At 39.0% G+C, this 18,646-nt stretch overlaps 2 protein-coding genes across 3 annotated transcripts in view; both read left to right on the top strand.

The window, feature by feature from the left end:
- Positions 1 to 5,176, top strand: part of kdrl (kinase insert domain receptor like) — a 57,093-nt gene extending 51,917 nt beyond the window's left edge. For both annotated transcript variants that reach the window (XM_008326734.3, XM_008326733.3), the window contains exons 29-30: positions 155 to 258; positions 2,763 to 5,176. In XM_008326734.3, coding sequence (XP_008324956.1) covers positions 155 to 258; positions 2,763 to 2,943 — 285 coding nt within the window. In that variant the 3' untranslated portion in view covers positions 2,944 to 5,176. The remainder of the gene's footprint in view (positions 1 to 154; positions 259 to 2,762) is intronic.
- Positions 5,177 to 14,940: 9,764 nt separating this feature from the next.
- On the top strand, positions 14,941 to 18,141 carry cdx4 (caudal type homeobox 4). The gene is made up of 3 exons (XM_008326729.3): positions 14,941 to 15,379; positions 16,565 to 16,710; positions 17,774 to 18,141. The coding sequence occupies exons 1-3, from the start codon at positions 14,944 to 14,946 to the stop codon at positions 18,005 to 18,007; spliced, it is 816 nt and encodes a 271-aa protein (XP_008324951.1). The 5' UTR covers positions 14,941 to 14,943; the 3' UTR covers positions 18,008 to 18,141.
- The last annotated feature ends 505 nt before the right edge of the window (positions 18,142 to 18,646 follow it).

Raw genomic sequence — 18,646 nt, 5'->3', positions numbered from 1 at the left:
CTTTTAATTTCAATTGAATCCTGGTATATTGTACCATTGACTCACTCTGTGTCACGATAACTGGCTGATTAGACTAAAGCACTTCTTTGTTCAAATAAAAAGCACCAAATGACATGTGGTGCATTGATTTCTCTTACGTCATCGTCTTTATCAGGGCGGCCAATCAGACAGCGGGATGGGTCTCTCAGCTGATGATATGAAGACACTGAAGTGCCTTGAATCACTGGCAGGTCGACCACTGAGCATCATGGCTTTAGCGTAAGTTGTTCACACACACACACACAAACATATACACACCCTCTTCTACATTATCAACAAGTAGCCACAGATAAAAACACTGGAAGAGTCTGAAAAATACCTGCTTGGGAACCTCCCTGCTGTGCTGGAATGTAGACGCTATAACCATTACTTTAAAACACACACACACACACACACACATTTCTTCTGCCTTTAAAAGAAATCAGCAGCCAGTTTTCTCCCTTTGTCTGACTAAAACATGTGTGTGAGGGACCGGGGCACAAAGGGAAAGTAGGAGGGAAAAGGCTTGAAGGTGACAAAGTGAGGGACTGAACACAAAAGCAGATTTGCTGCGTCCGCCGGAGGCTCGGCTGTTTTAGGAGGACACACCAAAAATATTTGTGTTCACAACAGCATCCCAGAATGAGAACACCCGCACCCCACCCAAACTGATTAAACTTGTGACTCATGGCCGTCTTCTTAAATCCAACACTGGGTCAAAAACACACACATAATCTGGTAAGAGTGACGTAGAGAGTGTGCGCTCCGAAACCCCTGTGGAGAATTTGATGGCTTTAAGATGTGGATCCTGCTAAGGCAAGTGCATAAAACTGTCTTAGAAGAAAAGCAGCGAGGCAATCTGTTCTCACTTAGCTGTTATCCAGGGATGAAGTCGAATCTGAATCAAATTTCTGTAAATCTTTTTCTTATTAGGCTCTCTGTTGGTGTCTTAAGAATTACACGTTGACTTTACAGCAGCTCATTGGCAGGGTTAATTCACAGGGTCAAACTCTTGAATTCAATAATTGCCCTATAAAACCCGGTGTTATTGTTCTGCTGTCACCTGCACTGTATCAACTGTTAATATATCTCAAGTGTTTGTGGCTCACAAAAGTCATACAGTAAAAACAATGGTCCCTTATATCTGATTGGTTGTCTTTTTTCCCCCATGATTTGAAGTTATTTCAAAAGCCACATTAAGATATTATAAATCCTCCGCTACTCCAAGATCTTGGCTGATAGCCCCTTGGAAACACTGTGTTGATTCAAAGTCAGTATTTCATGCCTGTCAAACTGTTCAATGTTTGGCATGTCAAGGAATTATTATTTTATGTGTATGATTAAGTCATTTCCATGGCTTGGATGTAGGATAAACGCCTTAACTGGAAATGTAATATAGCTGTATGATTTAAGAACATTTAATCTACATGGTTCACTGCAGTTATTTCCAAAGTGTTGGTCATTTTTAAGAAGTCATTAGTTCATGAACAGCAGCCCAAAGAAATAAGAGGAAAAATTTGGGATGCACGGAAAGAAATGGCTGATGTAAAGAAAAAAAGAAAAAACGACCTGAGTAGACGGTAATCCTAGATCAGCTCTGAAAATCTCTGAAGACTGTATTTGAAAGTAAAAGGTGCCTCAGAATCTAGCGGAGTTGACAAAGACAAATGAACATCGCTGTGTTGCACAAACGTCTGTCAAGGTCAAGAAGAAAATATGAGAAGTTTCCAGGAAACCATCGGCTTTCCTGGAAACCTCTCATATTTTCTTCTGCCTTTGCCTCTCACTGACTGTAACGTCTTAAAACTCGACGCTGAGGATAAAAAGCCTCACTGTAGGACAGCTTGTGCCATCAGGACGTCAGCATGGCAGCGGGAATGAAGGCAGGCATGTGGACAATGATCCGGACCAGGATCTTTTTGCTGGGCAACCACTCGGTCACTATCACCTTTGAACTTAGAGACTTTTACGAGGACCACCCTTCTTAGCTGTGGATCTATTGTGCAGCTCGTCCCCACCTGTTGCTCCTTCTGCCCTCACCACCCCGCCTGCTTTCTTCAGTGTAACACAAAAAGGTTTTTATATTTACATTAGGGCAGTTTCCACAGCAAAGTTTGCAAAACAAAATCAGACAACGTACAGTTTAACTCTACAGATACTCATTTCTTCGTGTTCCTGTTTAGGTAGATTATCTTTTTCTTTTTTTCTTTTTTTTTTTTTACATGGGCCACAGGGGACGACCAGTTTCTATTGTGTCCTATTTTTCGATGCCTACTTTGCCAGGTAGTTTATTCATCAACACAACATTCCAGTTAGGCACCATCACTTCCTCCTGCTGAGCTCTGACCCTTTGGCCTCAGGAGAGAAGGCTCCAGAAACCCATGGCAACCTGCAAAGACAATGAAAGGCGATGACTCATATTCTGAGGATCTAATGAAGCAGAAGAGGCCGCGATGATTTATTATGTCCTACATGAATAAGTTAAATGTTTGTCTAAATTGTACAGCCTCACAAGGAGCCCTTTAAGGGTAACAAGGTCAAGTTATGAAGAGGAAATCCAAAACAAAGCTAGTTTGTTGTTACTGCAGCTTGGTGGTGCATTTAGAGGCCTAATGTTTGATTAACTAGTAGTTTGTTTTCTAATTTCTTTTTAAACTGTAGTTTGTTCCACGAGCTTGAAAATATTCAGCAGTAGAAGAATTCAAAAAGAATGAACTGTAGCCTGCGTCTCATTGTGTTTCCAGGATGAAGGCAGTGAGTAAGAGTAAGGAGTCGGTTCTCTGTGAGTCAGAGAAGAAGTTCCCACCGACTGTTCCCTCTCTGGACTTCAGTCTAGACGACTCAGCCCTGGACGACGGGCTGGAGTGTCACAGCCCACCTCCTGACTACAACTATGTGGTGCGCTACTCCACTCCACCTGTGTAACAACATCTGTGCTCTGCTCCGTGGCAGCCTCCGGGCCTGTGCCTCGCTCTTCTTTGGGCGTCTGTCGTGTGGCAGCAGCGTTTGAGATGAGGTCCAACTCTGACATCAACCTGCCTCACATCAACAGAGGTTTTTCTTCCTGTAGACTTTTTCATTCTTCACACTTCTCAGATGTAGGCTTCACCTCCATGCTGCTGCTGCTGCTCTCTTCCACCTTCACTGTGATATGTCTAACAGCTGAAAACAGGCTCAGGTATATTTGTTTTCTTCATCTACTGTGAAAACCAACCATGATTCCAATTTCAACATCAAACTGTGGGATTTAATGTTACGAAACCTTCACAAGTGATTGGTTATGCTAATAATGCTTAGACTGGCACAGTTTTATATATATTTATACATTTCTTACAGCCAAACCAGGATTCTTAACAGAAACCCTGTCTAATGTTGACTTTTGTTAAAAGTTAAAATCTCACAAATTATTTTTACGGCGTTCTTAATTGCCCCCCAGATGAATCAGCTAATTGTTATTTAGGTTGAAGGAGAAATTAGATTATGGGTTTCTAAAAAGCTGGGTCGTGAGCCAAAAATTGATCATAAGTATACGTTTGTGGACAGGGTGATACTGTGAAAAACAGTCCAGAACAACACTCTCTGTTTGACCAAGCTTCTGCCTCTAACCTGCAGCTTTGGTCAGAGCCACACAGATAGAATATTTTACAGATATTTTTTACTAAATAACAAAATCTCTACAGTAACACATTCCAGTCACTTTCTATGCCTTAGCAAGGCCCTGTGTATTGCTGTATTTGGATAAGAACTTGGGTGGAGACCAACTGACTCAGGTAAAATGTGGGTTCTGTGACTCAATCTTTTTAGCACCACTGTTCTAGGTTATCTAACTCACATTAAAGCAGGGTAAAGTTGAAAAAAACAACAACAAACACAATCAGAATGGACACAACGTTTCAGTTCAATTGAACATGAAGTGATAAAGAGTCAGAGATGATTCTGATCCATCCTTATCTTAAATGTTGGTGATACAGGAATACAGGAAAAAGAAATGTGACAGTTGCCAGTTACCTCCAGGTCACAGTATTCTCAGAAATGTCAGACCAGCCTTCGTCCACGGCATTTGTTCAGTTTTCCCTGAATTGGATGAGAGGTCAAACTTATTTTACTGGATTTGAACATGTCCATGTTAAAGCCCCTGAGGTCACTGAGAGAGAAGGAAACCACATTATGTTTATTTCCACGTAAACAAATTAGGTTAGAAAAATAAAAATAGAGCCAGGCTTAATAGGAAGTATTCAAAGGTAAAGCACTAGTGAAGGGAATTGTGTATTTATTTAGACTGTAAACACTGTGGCTCTGGTATTTGCAGCTCAGTCCTCCTCAGACCAGGGTCAGCAGCACTGACTGACTCTCTGTGCTCTTCATCTTTCTGTGGTTCTGTGATCAGTGTTCAGTAACGCTTACAGTGCAGGCTAGAAACAACCATCGACAGATAGGTAACCTTATCACCAGTCGGCTCTGCTTCACTGAGCTCTGTGTTCCCACTTCCCTTTTTTTCGTTCTTTTAAAAGCAGGATGTGTTGGATACGTCCAAAACTAAACTTTTGATTCCATGTGTGACTACAGACACCCACTGTTCAGAAGCAGCTTTAAATGAACTGATGTCCAAATAAAAGCCCATGTGATGTTTTTATCTGTGGACCAAATCCATGTTGTCTTTGTGGTGTGGAGAGGACCTGATTATGCACTGATATTTTATATCAAGTTTAGTTTTTTTGTATACAAAAGTTATATTATTATAATATTGAAACAGTGTTCAAGGCCACATTTTATATAAAGATCTGTGATATTTTTTTTCATATTTAACAATTGAACTAGTGTATAGCCGAAAATGAATGTTTTCAGTATTTGTTGTATCCTAACAACCTCACATTCCTTTACTATATTTAAACTACAATCTTGTTTTTGTTACGTTTTATTTTATCACACATTAGCTCAAGCACATTCAAAGATCAATTGTTACCACTGTTTGAATTTAAAGTTTCTTTTGTGTCCTCATGTATCACATGACTAACGATCCCTACAGCTCCTAACGTGTGTTCTGTTTTGTTCATGTAGTGTAACAAGCTAGTTTCAATGAGAGTATTTGTTCCTCAACACTGTAAACCGAGCATATGAAGAAAATGAATGAATAAAGATCTATATATTTATACATGAACTCATGTCTTGCTGTGTTTATTTTTTTTACACTGCTGACACTCACTGTCATCAGAGCTGGTAAAGCAGTCCAATAACATGTATATAACCGTGTACGTCGGCCTTTACTCCAAACCTCTCACCGCGCTCTGCCTAAAAAAGCCCTAAAAAACGTGAAATGCGGTTCTTCTTACAGTAGAATCCATTATCAGCCATTTCTCTCTGTGTATCCAAAAACTTTTTTGTTTTCTGTGTTCTTTTAAAAATACCAATGACTTCTATATCAAGTGTCCAATCAGTTAAAAAAACACCCAAACAAATCAAAACAAAAGTGGAGAAATCTGAAGAGTACAGAAAACGTAATAAAATAAAATAATTTACCAAAAGATGAAATTAGAGTGGTTTCTTTTGAGCAGAACAGAACCTGACTAAAGCGTGTTGTTTAATCAGGTGCAGGTTTTTATCTACAACAATTCAACAATCTTTGTTAGATATGTTATAACAGTCTGGCAGTAGTTATCAAAACAAATGTTTTTACAAAAATAAGTATTTTACCTTATCTCCTACTGCCAAATACTTCTTCAGGTCAGGGGGACAGTTGGTTGTGGGAGTGGAGATGGAGGGTCACATGGTCACATATAGAGACAAAGCTACACCAATACCTATGGCCAATGTAGAGTGTCCAGTAATCTACATCCAGCGTGTGTTTCAACTGCAGGAGGAAACTATATGTAGGAACTAAAGACCATCAGGTCCCAGTGGGAATTGATCCAAGGTGAGGCCACAAACCACCGTTTCAACCCCAAGAATTACACAACTACAACTACAAATGATCCCATGGTTGAGCCACAGCCCCCTCTAAGGGTCACTGCTGATACATTACTGCAGCAGCAGAGTGCAGTGTGTCATTTAACTACAGGTCTCTGCTGAAACAAACGCTCATTGATAGTTTCCGTTAGATTTCCCAAAGCTTGATGAAAAGATCTGTTTGGATTGAACTGTGTCATCGTCATCATCAGTGGACTTTTCTGCAGCTCCTTGGAATCTCAGAGACTCACTTCCTGGTCAGGACGCCGTGTGGACAGTCTGTCTGTGCGGCGGGACAATGCCCACTCCAAGTGGGAAAGGAAGGAACTTTTAATCATCCGGGTCTCGGCCGGCGGCCGCCACACACGGGGGCTTCCTCTGGGAGGCCAAGGCTTCTGCTTTACTGGCACTGAGGTGTGTTCGTACGCCACGAGACAGGTTGGGCCCTTGACTGTCTCCACTTGTCCTCACAGGATTTAGTGTGAAGTGTGAGGCGAGTTCCTCACATTACAGCCATCACAACAACCTCGGAGGGGGAGGACTATTTCCAGAGCATAGATACAAACAAACAAGGGAAGGATGTTGGAGAGGAAGGGTATTCTTGACTGTCACATTATTGTGTTGCTTTTATTCTGGTAACAAACAGGGTTGTTGTATCTGCAGCTACACTCAGTGTTTTTCCATCCAGGTAGAGATAAGGAGACCACCATGGTCTTTTACTGCTTTTCACTGAGTTTTTTATAGATTATATATAAGTCCAAAAGTTCCAGGACAGATGTTGTTTTTTTTTGTGTGTATATAAATATAAAATATACCAATCCTTGATATATAGTATGCGTTAAAAATAATAAAAGAGGAGCAGTGAACAAAGATATACAAGTTGAGACCTTTTGGATGTCATCTTTAAAACTAGAACAGTGTAAAAATCGGTTCATGGGGGGAAAAAAATCCAGAATCATCAGGTACTTTAAATGTTACCGTATTTTCCAAACTATAAGTCGCACCAGCCAAAAAATCTATAATGAAGAAAAAAAACATATACAGTATGTTGTTTCGGTGTTATGTTGCAAGAGTGCCCTCTAGTTGCTGTCATTGTGAAAATAACAAACGTGTAATTAGATATTTTAATATATAAGTCGAACCTGAGTATACCCAGTCGTAATCCCAGCCAAAGGATGAAAAGAGTGCAACCTGTAGTCCAGAAAATACGTTAGGGTCTAAGGTCTAAGACAACGTTATGTTGAACCATTTCTTCTAGTATAATTTGTATTACAGTATGTTTCACAGAGGCTAGCTGTGTTTTTTTCCCATGGTCGAGTGACGACAATAGATTGTAAACACATTAAGGCGAGGCAAACCTGAACCTGCCAAAGATTCCTGCCACTTCTTTGATGTTGAAGCTGGTCTTGGCAGCAGATTACAGACTTAAGATTATTTCTTCCTGTCACATTTACAAAGACAGAGAGTCCGGTGAGATGTCATTCTCATGTTGAATTTTATTCTCTTCTTTGATTTGTCTCCAACCACTCTTCTTCTATATGCTCTAACCGTTTCGACTCTTGATGCAGAAGAAAGTGTGAAATGTAACAAAACCATTTGTTTCACACTGAGTTGAAAACATTGCATTCAAAAACAACCTTGGCCATTTTTACAATATTACGTCTTCCCCCGCAACAATGTTGGAGACCCCCCTGTTATTAACCAAATCATTTAATGACTATGTGAAAACATAAATCTCTCTTCGCTGTCTTTGGGTCACACCATGGTTTAGTTTATTTTTCAATCCTCCGTGAGGTTCTATAATAAACAGCAGACCAGCTGCTGAGAAATACTCTCAACTCAGGCGGGATGTTGTGCTACGACCCCAAACTGCTTCAGTGTTTTCTGTGATCAAACAAATGACAGTAATGAAACACGTGAGAACATGAATCTGTGCAACTACTCACCACAAGTCCTCTGCTTCTGACCGGCCACAGCCCCCTGTTACACTGTAGTCACGTTAGGTTTTAATTATACACACTGTCATAAAGTCAGATTTGAAATACACAGAGCCAGTCTTGTAATTCATCACAGATGACTGTACTAGTCTTTGATAACTGCCCTCCATTCATGTACGAGTTGAGGAGAAAAGAAGGAGATTGGTCTGTTAAAAACTGCTCTGTCTCACAGTTCAAACTGCTGAGTGTTCAGTTTGTAGCAGCACCACGCCATATCTGCTGCTTTAGTTGCATTTATTTAAAGAAGAAATTAGCACATTGTCAACACATAGGGACAGTTTTTAGCGTTCTAGAGCTCCTTCTGAGGGGACAAAATAAATATTTGCTGCAAATGACTTTTAATAGGCCTGTAATATCACTAATAGTGCTGTGCAACCTGATCCATTTATTTACCTTGGAGTTGGAGAAAAACTGTGAAATCCTGATGTTTGTAAGGCAGCCCTGTCTCTCTGTGTCTTTATTCACCCTTGTTGATACACCTACTGATATCAATACCAGGTATCAGGTCTGACAAAGTGGTTTTGTATTTTGTTTTTTTTTTCAACTTGTGAAAACAGCACTGGAGATTACAATCTCTAACTTTCCCTTTTCACCAGTACATCACCTTTACCCTTGTAGCTAAATAACAAAACATTATACTCAGGAAGAGAAGTGCCAACAAAATCCTGCAAAGAAACAAATTCAGATTTTAAATGTGTACAGCTTCAAACCCTGTCATTGTACACTGACCGTAGGGCGTTGACCAGAGCCGTACAAAGGTCCTCCTCTCACTCCCCTCCTCCTCCTCATGAAAATCCTTCACAATGATATTCCCAGACCCCTGCCCAAGAAGGTGAATGGTGAACATGCCACGTCCATGTCTCTGTGCTAATCACAGAACAATGAGCCGGATACTGTCCCCTGTGTCCCCTCTGTACACTCGCTTCTGTCCACCTTTAACAAGCACAGTAAAAGGTCGACAACAGCAGCAGCTAAATAAAGACGTCTGTCAGGGGATACAGCTTCACTGTGTGTCTAAAGGTGATGGTGGATAAACAGATGATAAACATGTCTATAATAGTGTCTGTGATCAAATGTAAATCTGAGCCCGATACCATCGCTGCTTTGACTCCGCGTGGTCCTTCTATGTTAAGTTTTCATGTTCTCTAGATTCATGGATGGGTTTCCTCCAGTTTCCTCCCACGGTCCAAGAACATGCATCGTCAGGTTAAATGTTCTTGTGAATGTTAGTGTGAATGGTTGTTAGTCTCAACATACGGCTCTGTGATGGACTGGTGAACTGTTCCGATGACTTCTGGGAACAGTTCCAGCACCGCCCAGAGTTCTGGAAAGGATTCAGCAATACTGTAGAACATTTGGCAAATGAATGAACAATGGTAACACAAATAAAAAACTAGGAACAAGGAACAGGTTAATTTAGCAAAGGAGGAAGTGAATTTAACAACCACACGTTGAACATGTCAGGGAAAGGCAGGCGATCAGTAAAACTACAAAATGTTTCAAAAAATATATATAAATGTACAGCTCTTTCATACATTTCATACAATTATGTTGAACTTGACCCAGAGGCACTGGGCCAAGTTCAACATAAAAACACAGTTTATATGGTGTAAACAGGCACCTCGTTATTCTGCAGTTTAATATCAAGCACTTGTGTGTTTGCAGGAATTGTGTATTTCTGACTGAGAGACAACAATTTCCGTTTATCTGTTTGCCTAAATATGTATGGTTCATGATCATATATATTTAAAGCCTTGACCATCTGTTAAGTATGGTAACTTGAGGAAAAATATAAAATATAAAATGTTTGTTCCCCTCATCCTATATTTACAGTAGTTTGAAATTTCATATGGAATCTAGTGACATTCAAATATCAATCAATGACCAATCCCATCATCCTCTGCAGCCTCCAGATCAGTCAAGGCCCATTCAGAGGTGAAAGTGTGGTGAAACCAGCTCAGCCACTTGTCCTATTGTTTACACCTCAGGAGGAGGCTTGGAGCTGTATAGAGAGCTCCTCCACCAGGAGGCCCTGGGAAAAATGCTGCATCCACAGTGGTGTAATTAACGTGCACATGGTGGGGTTAGTTTGTGGACCTCAGATGCACGTTTTCGTGTTATTGCCTTTCTGTGGAATTTCTATGTGTTGCCAAGTTTCTGTGGGACGTCCAGCTGCTCTTTGGCTCAGTCCTGGGCTGATTTAATGGGTCATAATGTGAGAAATCAAAACCTTCACTTTGTAGAAGAAACTGTGGTTTTGTCTCAAGTTTGCCACATTAGAACCACTTTGTAAAGATATTATTAAAATCATGATCAGCCCTTTAAATGTTTCTGATGGAAGTTTGTAAAAATAAAAAAGGTTGCGGGGCGTTAAAAAAAATTTTTTTTTGGCTCAAATGAAAGATTGTCATGTCTGACAGACAAGGGCACTATTTCCTTACATAAGAGGTCTTCAACACAGGGGTCCAGGAGGGACTGTAGGGGGGGCTGTGGTTGACAAGACAATTAGTTACATATTATATTTGTTCCGGTATTTAAAATAACTCTTCTTACTGTTCTGTCAGACAGGGAAGCTAAAAGTTAGCAACAAAGAAACTTAATTAAAATTACTTTATACAACATTATTTAGTTTTAATCAATTAATATTTTTTAAGATATTTAGCTTCACTTGCTTCTAATCCCTGACCCTGGATCAATTTCTTGTTTATGCAACTCCTAACAGTTCTTTGTTCTGTCCAGATGGACGTCCAGTTCCCACACAAATTCCTGAACACTGTGACGTTCCAGCCCCCGGTGTGTCAAAAATGTTCACTCCTCAGCCAAGCAATAACAAGCCGTAAACACAAACATCCTTCAGAATGTGGTAAATATCTACTTGTGTGTGAATGGCTAACGAATCCAAACGTTTAAATAGCAGACTTGTCTTTGCTTTGTTCTGTACATGTGTTTTACATCAGTGATGACAAACTGGAAGATGGGCCTGTGTGCAAGGGCCACAGAGAGCCTCTAAAAATAGCAGCAGATGGTCCTGTTTTACTTCCTCTCATGCAGAGTAACATGGCCACTTCACAGCATCAATGAAGTTATGCAACAAACTAAATTCTTGGACTGCTTGGCCACTGACTGTCACTTATTTACTACATGTGCACTTTGCTGAGCTCAGGGAAAGTCCTGCCCAACTCATACTCCAGTCACGGAGACCACGGATGTCAGTGGTGCTGACAGTACAGATCATTACAGTACAACTTTTTTTTTTTTTTCATTTTCCCCCTCAGATATAAAACTAGTATAAAACACGCGATCATCTGTTTAAAATAAAACGGAAGCATTAACATAAATAACAATGAATGAATAAATAAATATTTTAGGACTTTTTTTCAATTTTGGAAAAACAGCCACATAACCTGTTAAATAAAGTGTAAAGTTGAATTTAAAATGGTAATGAATATTTTATATTTTAGGTTAGTCCATTTCAAAAGGCGTAAATAAGAGTTCCGTTCTTCCTCCTGTTCCACAGTAAACTCAGTCCGATGGTAATTTAACGCTTTGGAAATACAGTACTTCATTACCAACCCAATGGCACCATCTACTGGTCATAGTTGGACAATATCAAGGTAAGGACGCTGGGAATACCAACACAGACTAAATGTAGTCAAAGAGATATTAACGTTGAGCAACTTAATTACGATAACATTGTATGGAATATAACGTAACTTAAAGTCGTTATTTCACAGTCTAAAAACCTGACAGGTTAGGTCATTCTATTTACTTATTACTTATCGTATTTTTTCCTAATCATCTTTAAGAACTTTAGGCTAGCTTTTAGCAATCATCTTAGCTATCCCCCAGCTTTATATTGCTATATTTTGGACATTTGCTGTTCCCCACAAACTTGTCATTATATTATTTTCTAGCGTTCAGCAACAATATTCCCAGGAATAACATTTAAGCTCTTGTATTCCTGCTTTATTTTTGGCTGGTTCTAAGCTACGTTCATGGCTGCTAGTTTTAGTTTGTTTTTTGCTATTAAGTGAAGATTTTTGTGATGGTTTTTTGTTGTCGTTTAGCTCATTTTAACTGTAGTTTTTGGTTTAGTTTGTAGTTTAGTTTGTTTTTGCAAAGTCTTTGTTTTATTTTGTATTCACAGTATATGCTATGCTGCGTATACTTCCAAACCTTTAGTTTAACTTCCTATTTTACACTATTTTACATGTTTAACTACGTGTAAACTATATATGTACATACTTTGCATGTTAACATAACGTGCACATATTCTTTACCACCTTTGAGCTTACACTGATTTATTCGATTTTTAATGTCTAACTTGTTAATTTTTTTTTTTTTTTTAAAGGTTCCTGGTTAATAACTGTTTGACGTTGAGCTCAGTTTAATCTGTAACTTTTTTTCATTTGTTTTATAGCCACTGCTGCAATAAATAAACCAGGACTCAAGTCAAAATCTTTTCAGGTAAGAAAACACTAATGCTTGTTGTTAAGCAGTGGGAAGACATGTTGACAACTGCTTAAATCTGAAACCTCCAAATCATTTTCTCAAAATCAATATAGTTCAATGTTAAAACTGATGTCATTAAACAAAGTCTATAAATTACACACTCAATAATGGGATAAACAGAATTGTTTCTAATTGAATGAATTCAAACCAACTTTTAGTGGATTTAAGTATAATATAAATTTTATCACGATATTTGACAAGCTGTCGTTATTGTCCGCGAGAGGGCAGCATTCAGTGCACTCTATCAAGATGAATAACATGTCAAATTTAAACAATCTTAGTGTATGGATGTAAGATAAAGGCTCAAGCGATGACGACGGAACGTGATAAAAAAAAAAAGTTAAAAAAACACTGATATCAAAACAAATGTATTTTTAAAATGGAATCTGATTAAAAGTCCTTAGATCACTTTCCTTAGATTAAATTACCTGAAATACCTGAAGCCTGTATGAAGCATACAATACAATTTAGATATTTCATATTCTTAACACTATACATAGGTTAAAAATGATTTATTTGAAGATTAAGAAAATTTGTTTTAATGAAAATCATATTGAGTTCACCGACAGTTGCTTTTATGGCAGCCAAAGATACTCTCAGATTTAGTATACATTAAAGTATACTGTACTATTCTCGTTTGCGGAAATTTAATATACATTCTTTATATAGTATGAACTTATTTATCTTTATAAATTGTTGTCATGTCATGTTTTTACCACATCGTAAATGTACCACATGTTTTGTGTTTGAATGATAAATTAAAGCTACTACAACCTCTCCAACATGTTTGGACTGTTAATGTTGAGGATATCCAACCACAATATAAAGTTATTCCTAATATAGGAATAAGAATAATTTGGCTCAAACAGGGGAAATTTGCAAACAGTGTCAGAGACGGTGAATGGCAGAAAAATAAAAATAAGATTAAAGGAAATTAAGGAAATAAAGGATGTATACAGAAAATGTAATACATTTAGAAATACATTAAGTCATTGCAGTTGGTGTTGAAACGGATTGTGTCGAAAAATAAAATTTTACTGAGACAAATGTAGTAATATTAAATGTCCTCCATCAAAAAATACCACCTCTGCATGAGGCCTTTAAAGACGACCTCTTTTATTTACTAGTGTCCACTTCTATAAACTGTAGTCTGACACCCACAAAGAATACATCACCAAATCCTGACAGAGCGGCCGACCGTGGGCTGTCAGAGGATAACTCAGATTGTCTCATAAATATTTTGTGGTCAATAAACAGATGCTTCAGAGACGCCCATCAGCATTTATGACTTTTCATTGGGCTCCTGGACAAGTCAATTAGAGAGCTGTGCTGAAACGAGGCCCCAGACAGCTGTCCAGGAGATGAGCAAGGTTAAAACAAAATATCAGTCTGATCCAACAGAAGATGAGACCCAGGCTCAGATTATTGGTTCCCAAAAAACTGAATAAAGATTATTTTTTCAATGAGTTATTTTTGTTACCGTTTTATGAAATCCTACATTTCATCATAGATATATAAATTACTTTGATTTTTTTTTAACTAACAGTACATATTTTTCGCCAGACTCGTGGGTCACATTCAACAAAAATGTCAGTGAAGGAAATAGTGTGATTTCTGGAGACAGCCGTGTGTGAGTGATGTGTGTCAGGGCCGCTGTTTGTCACAGAGGGGGTTGTTGGAGTTTCCTTGTAACCGGAATTAGCTGTGAAGTGCGACCTTGAGGTGTGAACACGGAATACTAAAGGCTCGACCTGCTTCTGAGAGAGACAAATCACGCCTCTCATACTTTGCACCTCGTTTGCAAGTGAATATCTGAAATCGGAGGATATTCAGTGTGAAGCGTGGTCGAAAATTGTTGAATTCCCACAGCAGCACGTCTCAGATCATTCCCCATATTTACATAAAGGATATTAACCAAGAGTTAGAGCTCATATTAAACAGGTGGCTCGTAGAAAGTGAGCTCTAACCTTGTATAATAAACCTGATCTCTGCGCAATTACGCACAGGCCTTTTTGGTTTCTGTGACTTTGCGCCTTTGGCCTCAGGGTTTCTGCGCAGCCTCAGAAGCTGATTGGCCGTGGTGTTAATTTATTCATGGAGAGAAGAAGCCACGGCCAGGATAGGCCCACTGTCAGGTGATGACGCGCCACACCGGACAGGCGCAAGGAACACTGGGCTGGCCACATCAGTGGCTCCTTACATTTGGATGCAAATCTTCAAGAGTCGAGGAGTGCGCTGACGTCAGGAAGGCCCAAGTAGACCTTTACCACCTTGTCAATATGAGCCACATCATGTGAGAGGGGGGCACAGACTGGAGCTACGCTGCGATTCTCTTGTGGATTTTTATCTGGACTAAAAAAAAATCAGGATTGAGTTTTTTTACCAGGTTTGAAAGGCAACAATGTTGCCTTAAATCAGGCCCCATCGAAGTTTTTGCCATTTGTACAATATTTTCTAGTGTCTTGTACAAACCATGTATGTGGGATATCTGTTGGATAAAGAGAGCGGCATGTATCACCAAGGGCCCGCGAGAAGATCCAGCATCAATCTGCCTCCACAGAACTTTGTCTCCACTCCACAGTACCCCGACTTTACCGGATACCATCATGTGCCAAACATGGAAACGCACGCACAGTCTGCGGGCAGCTGGGGCCCAACATACGGGGCCCCGAGAGAGGACTGGGGCGCATATAGTTTAGGACCGCCTAATACAATTCCCACACCAATGAACAACACGTCACCGGGTCAGGTTCCGTACTGCTCTTCTGACTACAGTCACATGCATCCGCCCGGATCTGCGGTCTTACAACCACCGCCGGAGAACGTAACAGTCGGACAACTCTCTCCTGATAGAGAAAGACGCAATTCGTATCAGTGGATGAGTAAAACTGCGCAATCATCTTCCACAGGTGAGTCAGAAAAATAGGACAAAAACACTGGGTTAATTTGGTGAGGGAAAAAAACAGCAGAATTATAGGCGTTATATATGGAAACGAAGCGCCAAAAACAGAAATTACGCACGGCGTGTTACTTTAATAATAATAATTACTATTGTATTGTTTATTTTTTTATAAATGTCATTACTATTAGTTTTACTGTTGTTATTATTGTTGTGTTTGTGTATAAAATGATAGTATGACTTTTTGTGCTTGCATTTCTGAAAAAAAAAGATAGTATGACTTTTTGTGCTTGCATTTTTTTTTGAAAAAAAACCAAAACCAAACAACGCGCAGCCGCGAATTGGAATAGTATTCTCCCTAATATTTCATTTCCACATGTCATATTTGTGATGTTTGAGTGGAGCCGCAGACCATTAGTGCCTCTCATGTGGAGGATTGTAGGTGTAAAGACCTGGGCGCCAGGCTGATACAGTTGTCATGTAAATGTTGGTGTAGATGTGAGCGCCAGCTCCCTGTCACTGAGTCGGGGTGTTTCTGGAGTGTTATCCGTCAAATCCAGGCGGTGGCCTTTGCTTTCAACACCTTAGCACTTTGATATGCACCAACCTCTTCTCTTCCTCTCCGAGAGTTACACTGGTGGAGGGAGTGAGGTTTTTCACAGCTGCAGTTTGTTCAAATGTGGACAGAAACTTCAGAACTCATGCCCCCCTCACAGATGTGTGCGTACGATTCTTCATTTATGACAGGAATTAATCCGAGACGTTTTCCGCTGTCAGATGTTTGTGTTGACAAACCACACAGCAGGACATATACGTGTGTGGCTGCGGGTTCAATACACAGAATATAGGCCGCACAATGACTGGAGGTGTTTTACATAGAATAAATTCTGCAGTTTCTGCAGAGGCAGCTCTTATCTCCTCCATCTACCGTCGTTCTTTTTAAGTTGTCAGTGGGTCCGGCTCGTGGCTGTTTGAAATTCACTCTTCTACAAGTCACATCAAACAGCTCCATTTGCGTATCTGTAGATAAAACAGAGATGTGAATAAAGAACACAGCTCATAAAGATGCTGCGTGCAGATACAGGCCAGTTCTGGCATGTTGCCAGACTGTCAGTCCTGACCCTAATGTGTGTGTTTGTGTGTGTGTGTGTGTCACAACACTGTGCTGGATTTAATGTTACTTTTTATTTCTCAGGTAAAACAAGGACGAAGGAGAAATACAGGGTAGTTTACACAGACCACCAGAGGCTGGAGCTGGAGAAAGAGTTTCATTTTAACAGATACATCACCATCAGAAGGAAATCTGAGCTGGCTGTCAATCTGGGATTGTCCGAAAGACAGGTAAGGAAAATACTGACGTGGATGAAGCAGTTGTTAATGATGAGACAAAACATTAGGACATAATACTGACTATAGTGTCAATGAGTTCTGCTGAAAACTCAGGTGAAACTTTGTTTTAACTTTCTGTTAAGGCTGCCAGGGATACACAGTAAGTCAAAAATATACAAGGATGCCAATAATGTCAATAATCTGTAGAACACAGTAAATAGCTTTTAAAAATTTTGTAAATTAGTTTAAATTAAATGGACAAGAAGGAGCAAATTTCGTCCATTTAAATGTTGTACTTCATTAGGATTCATTAAAATACATTAACATAAATCATGATAATATCATAAATATAAATATAACTATCACTATGATGATAACTGTTGTAGTTTAAAATATTGAAATGTAAAAATGTGATTTCAATATATATATAATATATATTATATATTATTTAGTTATATTAGTATTTAGTTCCAACTAAACAATGTTGTAATAAGTTAAAACATTAAACAACAACAAACAATGTTGTAATAAGTTAAAACATTTTATAATTCTAATAACAAATCAAAGAATATCTGTAAATGTTTTAACAGTCATTTTAAACTATTTTAAGTTACTTTTTTCATATTGAACTAATGTGTTCTTGTGAAACAACAAGGATAGTTTTAAACCACATTATTTAAAAAAACAGAGGAAATTATAATAAATGATATTCAAGAGAATGTCACATGATAGCTATGTTTTCAATTACAGCAATGTTGTTTTTAGGTTTATATTTTTCTTTCATATGCATTTTCATGATTTAATGTTAATTCGTAAAAGGTAACTCTACAGTCACACGATTTATATTATATACTTTCAATAGTTCTATTTGTATGAGATAATGTCTATGAGGAAATATGGACCTAAAATTTAACATTTATTTTTATTTTGCAATTTAAAAATCTTTTAAAATAATGTAGTAACATGACTTATAAATTACAAAATAAAACGTAACAACTCCCAGGCTTGCAGTCCAATTGTTGCTCCACTCTGTTCTATTCTAATTGGATTTCCATGTGGCCTGTTTTTTGTCCAGGTGAAAATCTGGTTCCAGAACCGCAGAGCTAAAGAGAGGAAGATGATTAAGAAGAAGATGGGTCAGTCTGACGGCAGCGGGGGTTCGGTCCACAGTGACCCGGGATCAGTCAGCCCTCTGCCGGTGCCGGGCTCTCTCAGCCCCACGGACATCCACGTTCCCTCCATGTTCCCTCCTCAGATGAACCAACTGCCTTCTATCAGGAATATACAGCAGGTTTCAGTGACTCAGTGACAGTCCGGACCACAGGTCCAGCACCGGTCTGGACCTGGACCTGGACCTGGATCGGCACCAGAACCAGAAGTGAGCACTCCGACTCTGTGACAGGACACTTGATGCAGAGAATCCAGGGATTTTAACCCACGACGCAGCGGATTCAGACGCAAACCAAAAACAAAAAAAGCTGGAGGCTCTTGAAATGTTGATTTTTATAGAATAGTTCTAATAAATGTGGGATTTTTAAAAATGCGGAAAATAATGACGTGTTCCAAACTTCTAAGAAAGCTTTAAATTGTTTGTGAGTTGATAAAAGCCAAATATAAATATCATTGTGTTGTATGTGATGTGTTTGCGAATAATGTGAAAACTCAGGGATCTTTAAAAAGAACTGTTAACGAGGATCTGGATCGTCGATCGATCACTGGACTTTGACAAATCATTGAAATTTGCGCGGTTTTCAGCAACAATCTTTACTTTAGTGAGAAACAGAGGTTTATAAGTGCAGAGGCCGTTTGGTGCTACTTTTTACGTGTAAATAAAAATGTTTTTTGCATTATACGCTCAAAGTTTTCATTCTTTCCAACGTCAATCATTTTCAACACTTTGTATCGTTAGGCCTAAATGTAAATTGAGTAAACACACAGAGAATACAAA

The sequence above is a fragment of the Cynoglossus semilaevis genome, chromosome 15, assembly GCF_000523025.1.
Source record: "Cynoglossus semilaevis isolate Cse_v1.0 chromosome 15, Cse_v1.0, whole genome shotgun sequence".
Lineage (NCBI taxonomy): Eukaryota > Metazoa > Chordata > Actinopteri > Pleuronectiformes > Cynoglossidae > Cynoglossus > Cynoglossus semilaevis.
Note: the sequence above shows the minus strand (reverse complement) of the source record. Positions and strands in the feature narration are given on the sequence as shown.

Coding starts and splice junctions, on each gene's coding strand:
- cdx4 (XM_008326729.3), top strand. CDS start 14,944: ATGTATGTGGGATATCTGTTGGATAAAGAGAGCGGCATGTATCACCAA. Junction 15,380..16,564: donor TGCGCAATCATCTTCCACAG/GTGAGTCAGAAA, acceptor TTTATTTCTCAG/GTAAAACAAGGACGAAGGAG. Junction 16,711..17,773: donor TGGGATTGTCCGAAAGACAG/GTAAGGAAAATA, acceptor TTTTTTGTCCAG/GTGAAAATCTGGTTCCAGAA.